General features: G+C 40.3%; 1 protein-coding gene across 1 annotated transcript in view; it reads left to right on the forward strand.

Moving 5' to 3' along the window:
• Positions 1-1,593: 1,593 nt before the first annotated feature.
• APOBEC2 (apolipoprotein B mRNA editing enzyme catalytic subunit 2) overlaps positions 1,594-12,928 on the forward strand; it is a 36,370-nt gene continuing 25,035 nt past the window's right edge. Inside the window, exon 1 of the mRNA XM_040424186.1 lies at positions 1,594-1,873. Coding sequence (XP_040280120.1) covers positions 1,731-1,873 — 143 coding nt within the window. The 5' untranslated portion in view covers positions 1,594-1,730. The remainder of the gene's footprint in view (positions 1,874-12,928) is intronic.

The following is a 12,928-nucleotide window of genomic DNA, read 5'->3' on the forward strand; positions in this document are numbered from 1 at the left end:
ATGCAGCCAGGGCGCCATCAGTGACATCGTACCTTACGCCTTCTTTCTAGAGCCTGTATTGCTCCAGATCAAGCCGTCGAGGAGCAGGAGCAGGAAGATTATACAGGAGATGTAGCGCTAAAATTATATATTGCTGCCAGATACAACAATAGTCCTTAAAAGGACTTTTGGGTCTCTACAATTGCACGCAATTTAGCGCAGGTTGTGCTAAAAATATATATTGCTGTCAGACACAACAATAGTCCTTAAAAGGACTTTTGGGTCTCTAATATCAACCCTGCCTAACAAAAAAATAAATTTCTATTCCCTACACTATCCATCCCTTCTACAGCACAGCTCTCCCTGACTAAGACTGAGCCGAACCACGTGTCATCGGGTGCTTTATAGCACCCAATGACGCGTCCCGGCCAGCCAATCACTGTAATGCCAGTAACCAACATGGCTACGGCATTACAGTGAGTGGCAGAACTTACCTGCATGTTTATTAGCTGCTTGGCAGCAGCCAACAAACGTGTGAGGAGGAGACTCTAGCATCGCGCTTGAGCACACGCGGTATTTGGCAGAATATGCTCGCTTAAGACTAAAAATCATGCAACACTTGGCTTTCTTTTTTGCATTCTCTTGCATAAGAGTTAGGCACCATTCACATGACCGTATTTTTGCTCCTTATAGATGCGAATTTCATGCTGTCTGCATCTGAAGAAAGAACATGTTCTATTCTAAATTTTGCAGAAAAGAATATTCATTGTTACAATGGATCCACAAAAAAAACCTGGATGCATCCAGGTCATCCTTATTTTTTAAGAATTCACGTTTTGTAGACCGCAAATTATATACGGTCATGTGAATGCACCTTAACACAGCACAGAGTATGAACTGTGCTGTCAGTTTATTCATGATGACTGGTGCAGCTGCATTTGAAGTTTCCATTCATATGACAGCTAGCGTAGTATGTGTCATTTGAGGGGAACAGCACATAACTGTATCCATTATACCTGCAAATTACTGGAATGGGTAATGGCTATGAAAGAATGCAGGCTGCCGTATTTGCATACATTCTGATTATAATAATACCTGCTGGGCACAGATTCTGAATTTGAAATTGCTTGCAGCCATGCAGAGTTATTATCACACAGACTGATTCTTACAATAGTATTAGTGTTACATGTTAAATATGTAGTTAGATTATCTAAATTGGGTTTTTACCTTAATTTTCATAAACGTTTTAAATTATGACTTCATATGCTATAATGATAATTCAGCCATATTAAGCATGTATTTAGAAACATGACCATCTGTGCCCATCATTTTGTCTTTGGGTAATGAGGGCTAACAAATGTTACAAAGCTGTAGACACCTGTCGCTCATGTGCAGAAAAAAACAAATACGGTACATGGCTTTGTTAATTTAACCACTATTGCTAAAAAATAAAGATGTTGCTTTCATCTGCCTTCTTTTTGGTCATTAACTGCAGTCTGCTTGCAGCAAAGGGATATCTGCCAAGTAGTGGGGGATGTCCATTCCAGAGAGGTCACCCTGTCACTGTCACTCCTAGGTGCCATATTTAGAACCTAGATAAATCTGCTCTCCACCCAAGTGCTGTGTCAGCCATCCCCTGGTCTCTGACTCCTTACAGCAATCCTTTCCATTTCTTCTTCCCGTAGTGCATCTCCTATGAAACTGCCTATTGTTTATCTGTTCTGTTAATTTATAAATCCATCCATCTCATCATGGCCCAGAGAAATAACAAATCTCAGTCTAATAACAATAATGAGGTACCCAAGGATCCACCAGAAAGTTCAGAGGAGCCAGGAGAAGAGAATTCCAAGAAGAAAGAACTGGAAGAGTTGCCTCCTTTTGAAATAGTGGAAGGGTAAGTGTATAAATTACTTCAAGGGTAGTTTCATACACAGCATATTTTGTGGCATAAAGATTAATATTTTTTTTTAAAAAGCTATCAAAAAGCCAGAAAATTAATGCAGTTTCTAATTCAAACTAAAAAAAGCTACAAAACAACTGTGTGAAAGAAGCATTAAGGTGATTGATACAACACATGGAATATACAGTTCTAAAGTATTGTTTTACAGTAGTGTTTCTTGTATGTTCTCTGTTTTATCTCAACCAAAAGACACAATACTGAAAGGGTATTTTAAAAGTAATGCATTCAAGTTTGATTTTTGATGTTTACCACTGAAGAAACGGTAAGTTACAAGTGCTCTCATGTACAGTACGCAGAAATATTTCACTTTACAAATGAACCAGAAACAGACTTGTCTTTTAATGCTCCGATTATAGTGACTACGTTGAAATGTGGTGACTGGCATATATTTTCCAGCTGTTTACTTGCTGAACAGTAATGTACTTATATAGCTGAGTAAAATGTCCTCAGTGACCAGTAATAATTGCCATTCTCTTGATAAAATATTCAACATTAAAGGTGTTTTCCAGCTGTTTTATACTGATGAGTGATGACCTATCTTCAGGATAGGCAATCAATATCTGATTGGCAGGGGTCTGACATCACACATCCCCACATATCAGCTGTTCTGCAGTAGCTTTGTTGCTGGAACTACAGCTCAGTCCATTGTATGTAGTGGAGGATGGAACTGTAAATGCAGCACTGCCCCACTGAATGAAGTCAACATTTCAGGTACTGCAGAACAGCTGATCCGTGGGAGTGTGGGGTGTCATATTGATGATCCATCTGTAGGATAGGCCACTGATATGGTTACATAGTTACATAGATAATACAGTTGAAAAAAGACATATTCCACAGCTTCACCGTTCTTACAGTAAAGAAGGCTTCCGGAGACTGAACTTTTTCCTCTCCAGTCGGAGGCAGTGCCCCCTTGTCTTTTGAGTGTATTTTACATGGAACAGTTTCTCACCGTATTTTTTGTATGGCCCATTTATATATTTGTATAGGTTAATCATGTCTCCCCTTAGACGTCTCTTCTCAAGACTAAATAAATTCTATTATTTTAGTCTTTCTTCATATCTAAGACCCTCCATGCCCCTTATTATGTTAGTCGTTCTCCTCTGTACTTTTTGCAGCTGCAGTGCATCCTTTCTATGGACTGGTGCCCAGAACTGAACTGCATATTCCAGATGAGGCCGCACCAATGCTCTTTTAAAATGGTAATATTACATCCCTGCCCCGCGAGAGTCCATGCCTCATTTATGCATGACAGTGTCCTGGAGGCCTTAGAAGAAGCTGATTGCCATTGTATGCTGTACAGTCGTGGCCAAAAGTTTTGAGAATGACACAAATATTAGTTTTCACAAAGTTTGCTGCTAAACTGCTTTTAGATCTTGATTCAGTTGTTTCTGTGATGTAGTGAAATATAATTACACACACTTCATACGTTTCAAAGGCTTTTATCGACAATTACATGACATTTATGCAAAGAGTCAGTATTTGCAGTGTTGGCCCTTCTTTTTCAGGACCTCTGCAATTCGACTGGGCATGCTCTCAATCAACTTCTGGGCCAATTCCTGACTGATAGCAACCCATTCTTTCATAATAACTTCTTGGGAGTTTGTCAGAATTAGGGGGTTTTTGTTTGTCCACCCACCTCTTGAGGATTGACCACAAGTTCTCAATGGGTTTAAGATCTGGGGAGTTTCCAGGCCATGGACCCAAAATGTCATCGTTTTTGGTCCCCGAGCCACTTAGTTATCACTTTTGCCTTATGGCACGGTGCTCCATCGTGCTGGAAAATGCATTGTTCTTCACCAAAACTGTTGTTGGATTGTTGGAAGAAGTTGCTGTTGCTGTTTTGGTACCATTCTTTATTCATGGCTTCGTTTTGGCCAAAATTGTGAGTGAGCCCCACTCTCTTGGATGAGAAGCAACCCCACACATGAATGGTCTCAGGATGCTTTACTGTTGGCATGACACAGGACTGATGGTAGCGCTCACCTTTTCTTCTCCAGACAAGCCTTTTTCCAGATGCCCCAAACAATCGGAAAGAGGCTTCATCGGAGAATATGACTTTGCCCCAGTCCTCAGCAGTCCATTCACCATACTTTCTGCAGAAGATCAATCTGTCCCTGATGTTTTTTTTGGAGAGAAGTGCTTCTTTGCTGCCCTTCTTGACACCAGGCCATCTTCCAAAAGTCTTCACCATCACTGTGCGTGCAGATGCACTCACACCTGCCTGCTGCCATTCCTGAGCAAGCTCTGCACTGGTGGGCACTCCGATCCCGCAGCTGAATCCTCTTTAGGAGACGATCCTGGCGCTTGCTGACTTTCTTGGACGCCTCTGAAGCCTTCTTAACAAGAATTGAACCTCTTTCCTTGAAGTTCTTGATGATCCTATAAATTGTTGATTGAGGTGCAATCTTAGTAGCCACAATATCCTTGCCTGTGAAGCCATTTTTATGCAACGCAAAGATGGCTGCACGCGTTTTCTTTGCAGGTCACCATGGTTAACAATGGAAGAACAATGAATTTCAAGCATCACCCTCCTTTTAACATGTCAAGCTCTGCCATTTTAACCCAATCAGCCTGACATAATGATCTCCAGCCTTGTGCTCGTCAACATTCTCACCCTGAGTTCACAAGACAATTACTGAAATGATCTCAGCAAGGTCCTTTAATGACAGCAATGAAATCCAGTGGAAAGTTTTTTTTGGGATTAAGTTAATTTTCATGGCAAAGAAGGACTATGCAATTCATCTGATCACTCTTCATAACATTCTGGAGTATATGCAAATTGCTATTATAAAAACTTAAGCAGCAACTTTTCCAATTTCCAATATTTATGTAATTCTCAAAACTTTTGGCCATGACTCTAATTTAATCTACCATCTACAAGGAAACCCAAAATCTTTCTCTATAAGTGACTTTCCCAGTGTTACATCACCTAGGACATATGAAGCACAGAGATTATTACTACCAAGATGTATAACTTTACATTTGTCCACATTGAATCTCAAGTTCAGCTTGTAGTATATGGATATCTTCCATAGACTGTACAGTTCTACATAGCTTAGTGTCCATCTGCAAAAATAGAATTGGTTCTATTAATCCGTCCTCGATATACATTAATAAATAAATTAAATAATAAAGGGCCCAGAACTGAACCTTGGGTACACCACTTTCTAACCCGGGACCATTCATTAACCAACAACTCTCTGACATGGTCCTTCAGCCAGTTTTCAATCAATTAAAAACTATAATTTCCAAGCTATAGGTCTCTAATTACCTGTGAAGGACCTTGATCCTTTTTTGAATATGGGCACCACGATTGCCATTGCACCAATCACTTGGCACCTGTACCAGTACCTAAAGAATCAAATTATAAACAGGGGCACAGCAATGACTGAACTGAGATCTTTAAGCGCTCTTCGGTGTAATCTATCTGGACCGGAGCCCTTTTTCCACATTTTACCCTATTTCAACTTGTCTTAGACCATATCTACAGTTAGCCAAGTGAGTATATTACTGGATGTACTAACAGCCTACTAGCACCACAGGTATCAGCTACTTTTTCTTCTTTTGTATATACAGAGCTAAAAAAATCATTTAGTAACTCTGCCTTTTCTAATCTTCAGTGACTACCCCCCTCTTTACCATTATTTAGTGGATCTACCTGCTCAGACCTTAGGTTTTTTAGCATTTATATATTTTAAAAAAAATTAGGGATTTTGTTTTGCCCTCTTTTGCTACCTTCTGTTGTTTTGTATTTTTTGCTAATTTTATCTCCTTTTTACAGATTTTATTAAGCCCTTTGTAATCTTCAACACGCTACAACTGACCCTCAGATTTTGATTTTTTAAATACTCTTTTTTTTTGTCTTTTATTGCCCTTTTGACAGTAGCTGTAAGCCATGGGGGGCTTAATTTTAGCCGTTTATACTTGTTACCTAAAGGAATAAATTTTTTATATAAAATGGACAACCCCTTTAATGTGACAATGTATCATGGTATTATTTGTTTATATCACTTTTAGTTAGTTATTTTACCTAACAGACCAAATGATATTGATCATCTAAAAACCAAATAACATAGAAATAGAAATGTCACTTATCCCAGTGATATATACGGGTGTTTACATTCTGCATTTGTGTTATGTAGAGCGGTTGAAAAAATACGTCCCCTCCAAATCTCCTTCCCTATCCTCTGCAGAAGACCAAATATAGAAACATGCACTTACTAAGATATTGTTGTCACTAGTCAGGATACTAAAGGCCAGCTTGCCCCCTCACCAGTAAGACATGCAAATTTCCACAAAAGTTAAGCATCTGCTTTCTGCATTAGTAAATATAGTCCCCTGGTCTCTCCAGTGATTGATCCTGCAGCTGCGTCCTCTGTCAGATGTCATACAGCAGGCTACAGTAAATGAGAACCATCTCAGCAGCAGCAGGAAAACTAGCAGAAATATAGAAGCACATTATCTCACACAGCTTGGGGGGAACTTGTGTAGTTTATGAAACAATGCAGTTTGCAGTGATGAGACACTGCACACACAACAGAAAAGGGAAGCACTTGCTGCACAGATCACTGAAAAAGTATTTTAGAAGAACCATTCTAATAGGAACACACTAATATTCAGAGATTTAGAATTTCCTCCTCCGCTGTGTTGCCGGTCTGTCCAAATATGACAAGCCCTTATGGTGTGGCAGGTCCCTTGATGAGCTGATCATGGAGAAGGTCTTGCTTCAGCTAGTAGCAGAGGAAATTATGCATTACGACTGTACTCTTTGAAATCAATGGTCAGAGCTGAGCTCATCCAATAGAGATCTGCTCTAGCTAAGGCTACTTTCACACTAGCGTTTTTGGTGGATCCGGCAGGGTTCAGCAAAAACGCTTCAGTTACTGATAATACAACCTTCTGCATCCGTTATGAATGGATCTAGTTGTATTATCTTTAACATAGCCAAGACAGATCCGTCATAAACTCCATTGAAAGTCAAAGTGGAACGGATCCATTTTCTATTGTGTCAAATTGAGTCAGAGAAAACAGATCCATCCCCTTTGACTTGCAATGTGGGTCATGACAGATCCATCTTGCTCCGCATCCCAGGATGGAAAGCAAACCGCAGCATGCTGCGGTTTGCTCTCCAATATGAGAACGGAACGGAATGCATTTTGGAGCATTCCGTTCTGTTCACTTACATTTTAATCCACATTGACAATGAAATGGGGACAAAACTGAAGTGTTTTTTTCCGGTATTAAGACCCTATGACTAGTGTTGGGCGTGGAATATTCGAAATTGCGAATATCGGCACTTTGAGGATTCGTGAATATTTAGAATATAGTGATATATATATTCATATTTTCGAATATTCTAGATTTTTTTTTCATCTTAACCCATCATCCCTACCCTGTTTCTTGCTTGTGGGCCAATGAGAAGGCTGGAATGTCTTTGTCTGAGCTTAGCAACATCCCTGGCAACCAATAGGAAAGTTGCCTACCCTTTACTATATAAGAACCTCCCCAGCAGCCATTTTCTACGGTTTTTAAAGTTCGGAGAGAGACAGCAGTGTCATTGCTGTGCTCTGTGCTTTCCACTCGTTACAATTGATAAAAAGACGAGAAGAAAACTGGGTCTGGGAGGCTACCAAGAGGCCTACAGCAACATTAAAGGAGCTGCAGGAGTATCTGGCAAGTACTAGCTGTGTGGTACATGTGACAACAATCTCCCATATTCTTCATATGTCTGGGCTATGGGGTAGAGTAGCAAGATGAAAGCCTTTTCTTATGAAGAAAACATCCAAGCCAGGCTACATTTTGCAAAAACACATCTGAAGTCTCCCAAAAGCATGTGGGAAAAGGTGTTATGGTCTGATGAAACCAAGATTGAACTTTTCGGCCATAATGTTTGACGCAAAAACAACACTGCACATCACCAAAAGAATACCCACAGTGAAGCATGGTGGTGGCAGTATCATGCTTTGGGGCTGTTTTTCTTCAGCTGGAACTGGGGCCTTAGTTAAGCTAGAGGTAATTATGAACAGTTCCAAAACCAGTCAATATTGGCACAAAACCGTCAGGCATCTGCTAGAAAGCTGAACATGAAGAGGAACTTCATCTTTCAGCATGACAACAGCATACATCCAAATCAACAAAGAAATGGCTTCACCAGAAGAAGATTAAAGTTTTGGAATTGCCCAGCCAGAGCCCAGACCTGAATCCGATTGAAAATCTGTGGGGTGATCTGAAGAGGGCTGTGCACAGGAGATGCAATCTGACAGATTTGGGGTGTTTTTGCAATGAAGAGTGGGCAAATCTTGCCAAGTCAAAATGTGCCATGCTGATAGACTCATACCCAAAAAGACTGAGTGCTGTAATAAAATCAAAAAGTGCTATAAAAAAGTATTGGTTTAAGGGTGTGCACACTTATGCAACCATATTATTTTATTTTTATATTTTTTCTTCTCTCTACCTAAAAGATTTCAGTTTGTTTTTCAATTGAGTTGTACAGTTTACAGGTCACATTAAAGGTGGAAAAAGTTCTGAAATTATTTATCTTTGTCTAATTTTTTTACATCACAGAAACCTGACATTTTAACCGGGTTGTGTAGACTTTTTATATCCACTGTGCATGCTACAGACATAGTGCTGTGATGTCACAACAATACATAGTGCACCAATCAGTAATATGTAGTCAGACATGCTAAAATGTGAAGTTTCATGTATTGTGCCAAAATATTCACATCATTAGTGCCGATATATTGGAGCACTCTATCTGCATATAAAGCCATTTTTAATGTTCTGCCATGCCAGCCATTTTCTTCAGTCTCAGGGAACTTCTAGCAGCTTGGAAAATGTAGCAAAAGTGACCCACGCCTGTATAGCGTGCACATTATGCGAATATTACATTGCCGATTTTCGCTATCAAGAAAATAATCGAGAATTCTCGAATTAGCGAATATATGATGAATATTCTACAAAATATTTGTGAAATATTGCGAATTTGAATATTGCCCCTGCCGCTCATGACTACCTATGACAGATCTCAATACTGGAAAATATTAACGCTAGTGTGAAAGTAGCCTTATAGAGAGGGCACAAAAGAAAACCACAGAACATTCTTATGCCATAATAGACTATATACAGTTGCAAGAAAAAGTATGTGAACCCTTTGGAATGATATGGATTTCTGCACAAGTTGGTCATAAAATGTGATCTGATCTTCATCTAAGTCACAACAATAGACAATCACAGTCTGCTTTAAACTAATAACACACAAAGAAATTAATTGTTACCATATTTTTATTGAACACACCATTTAAACATTACAGTGCAGGTGGAAAAAGTATGTAAACCATTGGATTTAATAACTGGTTGAACCTCCTTTGGCAGCAATAACTTCAACCAAACGTTTCCTGTAGTTGCAGATCAGATGTGCACAACGGTCAGGAGTAATTCTTGACCATTCCTCTTTACAGAACTGTTTCAGTTCAGCAAAATTCTTGGGATGTCTGGTGTGAATCGCTTTCTTGAGGTCATGCCACAGCATCTCAATCGGGTTGAGGTCAGGACTCTGACTGGGCCACTCCAGAAGGCGTATTTTCTTCTGTTTAAAGCCATTTTGTTGTTGATTTACTTCTATGCTTTGGGTCGTTGTCCTGTTGCAACATCCATCTTCTGTTGAGCTTCAGATGGCGGACAGATGGCCTTAAGTTCTCCTGCAAAATGTCTTGATAAACTTGGGAATTCATTTTTCCTTCAATGATAGCAATCCGTCCAGGCCCTGACGCAGTAAAGCAGCCCCAAACCATGATGCCCCACCACCATACTTCACAGTTGGGATGAGGTTTTGATATTGGTGTGCTGTGCCTCTTTTTCTTCCAAACAACTCAACTTTGGTTTCATCTGTCCACAGAATATTTTGCCAGTACTGGTGTGGAACATCCAGGTGCTCTTGTGCAAACTGTAAACGTGCAGCAATGTTTTTTTTGGACAGCAGTGGCTTCCTCTGTGGTATCCTCCCATTAAATCCATTCTTGTTTAGTGTTTTACGTATCGTAGATTCGCTAGCAGGGATGTTAGCATATGCCAGATACTTTTTTAAGTCTTTAGCTGACACTCTAGGATTTTTTCTTCACCTCATTGAGCAGTCTGCGCTGTGCTCTTGCAGTCATCTTTACAGGACGGCCACTCCTAGGGAGAGTAGCAGCAGTGCGAACTTTCTCCATTTATAGACAATTTGTCTTACCGTGGACTGATGAACAGCAAGGCTTTGGAGATACTTTTATAACCCTTTCCAGCTTTATGCAAGTCAACAATTCTTAATCGTAGGTCTTCTGAGAGCTCTTTTGTGCGAGGCATCATTCACATCAGGTAATGCTTCTTGTGAAAAGCAAACCCCAGAACTGGTGTGTTTTTATTATAGGGCAGGGCAGCTGTAAGCAACACCTCCAATCTCATCTCATTGATTGGACTCCAGTTTCTAACACCTCACTCCAATTAGCTGTCTTAGATGTCATTAGTCTAGGGGTTCACATACTTTTTTCCACCTGCACTGTGAATGTTTACATGGTGTGATCAATAAAAACACGGTAACATTTAATTACTTGTGTGTTATTAGTTTAAGCAGACTGTGATTGTCTATTGTTGTGACTTAGATGAAGATTAGATCACATTTTATGACCAATTTGTGCAGAAATCCATATCATTCTAAAGGGTTCACATACTTTTTCTTGCAACTGTAGATAGTGACTGTCTTAAGTAAGCAATCCCTTAAAGTGAAGCTCTGTTCTGAATTTAGGTTTATTATTATAACATTTAGAAGTTTTAGCAATTAGTAATTCTACAATGTGGTAGGTGTCACCGCCAGCTCTCTGAGAAGTCTGGCAGACGTTCTTCTGTACCTCTTGCATGATGTTCTTTGTTTTGGTTTCACTTTGTCATCTCCTTTCCTTCTCCCAGCTGTCACCTAAATACACTAATTGCCTCCCTTTATATTCCCTCCCATACTGCCTCACTTTGCGGTTTATACTACTTCCTGGATTGAAGTGTTCACTGTTGGAGACTCCTGTTACTGCTTGTTCAGATAAGTCCTTTATGTATTTGTTCCTTGCTGGCTTGATTCTAGGTGGCCCTGACTCCCTCCGTATCTAGTGCAGGGAGCCGGTAGTCGTGTCCCCTCACTATTATAGGGTTTTCAGGTGTCATACAGTCTAGGTACGAGGGCATGCAATCGTCTACCTCTGAGACCCTTGTATGTGCTTAGCAGTCAGGGTGATCTCTTACGGTTTTATAGGGGTCACCTTTATGCTCCTTAGTTTGGGATCAAGCCAGTCGGATGTTTATCCATAACTTCCAGCTATCTGCAACATCATCCGTGACAGTAGGTCAAGTAAATCCCTGCTTCAGCCTTGCAGGCACCACTAGCACACTTTGTATTCTGTGAATAGACAGCTCCCACAAACATTTGTAGTGTGCTGATAAAAAACTGACAACTGCGAGCAGTCCATATACAGTCAGGTCCATAAATATTGGGACATCGACACAATTGTAACATTTTTGCCTCTAAATACCACCACAATGGATTTGAAATGAAACAAACAAGATGTGCTTTAACTGCAGACTGTCAGCTTTAATTTGAGGGTATTTCCATCCAAATCAGGTGAACGGTGTAGGAATTAAAACAGTTTGCATATGTGCCTCCCACTTGTTAAGGAACAAAAAGTAATGGGACAATTGGCTTCTCAGCTGTTCCATGGCCAGGTGTGTGATATTCCCTCATTATCCCAATTACGATGAGCAGATAAAAGTTCCAGAGTTCATTTCAAGTGTGCTATTTGCATTTGGAATCTGTTGCTGTCAACTCTCAAGATGAGATCCAAAGAGCTGTCACTATCAGTGAAGCAAGCCATCATTAGGCTGAAAAAATAAAACAAACCCATCAGAGAGATAGCAAAAACATTAGGCGTGGCCAAAACAACTGTTTGGAACATTCTTAAAAAGAAGGAACGCACCGGTGAGCTCAGCAACACCAAAAGACTCGGAAGACCACCAAAAACAACTGTGGTGGATGACAGAAGAATTCTTTCCCTGGTAAAGAAAACACCCTTCACAACAGTTGGCCAGATCAAGAACACTCTCCAGGAGGTAGGTGTATGTGTGTCAAAGTCAACAATCAAGAGAAGACTTTACCAGAGTGAATACAGAGGGTTCACCACAAGATGTAAACCATTGGTGAGCCTCAAAAACAGGAAGGCCAAATTAGAGTTTGCCAAACGCCATCTAAAAAAGCCTTCACAGTTCTGGAACAACATCCTATGGAGAGATGAGACCAAGATCAACTTGTACTAGAGTGATGGGAAGAGAAGAGTATGGAGAAGGAAAGGAACTGTTCATGATCCTAAGCACACCACCTCATCAGTGAAGCATGGTGGTGGTAGTGTCATGGCGTGGGCATGTAGGGCTGCCAATGGAACTGGTTCTCTTGTATTTATTGATGACGTGACTGCTGACAAAAGCAGCAGGATGAATTCTGAAGTGTTTCAGGCAATATTATCTGCTCATATTCAGCCAAATGCTTTAGAACTCATTGGACGGCGCTTTACAATGCAGATGGACAATGACCCAAAACATACTGCAAAAGCAACCAAAGAGTTTTTTAAGGGAAAGTAGTGGAATGTTATGTAATGGCCAAGTCGATCACTTGACCTGAATCCGATTGAGCCTGCCTTTCACTTGCTGAAGACAAAACTGAAGGGAAAATGCCCCAAGAACAAGCAGAAACTGAAGACAGTTGCAGTAGAGGCCTGGCAGAGCATCACCAGGGAAGAAACCCAGCGTCTGGTGATGCCTATGCGTTCCAGACTTCAGGCTGCAATTGACTGCAAAGGATTTGCAACCAAGTATTAAAAAGTGAAAGTTTGATGTATGATTATTATTCTGTCCCATTACTTTTGGTCCCTTAACAAGTGGGAGGCACATATGCAAACTGTTGTAGTACCTACACCG

This window comes from Bufo bufo, chromosome 3, assembly GCF_905171765.1.
Source record: "Bufo bufo chromosome 3, aBufBuf1.1, whole genome shotgun sequence".
Classification (NCBI taxonomy): Eukaryota; Metazoa; Chordata; class Amphibia; order Anura; family Bufonidae; genus Bufo; species Bufo bufo.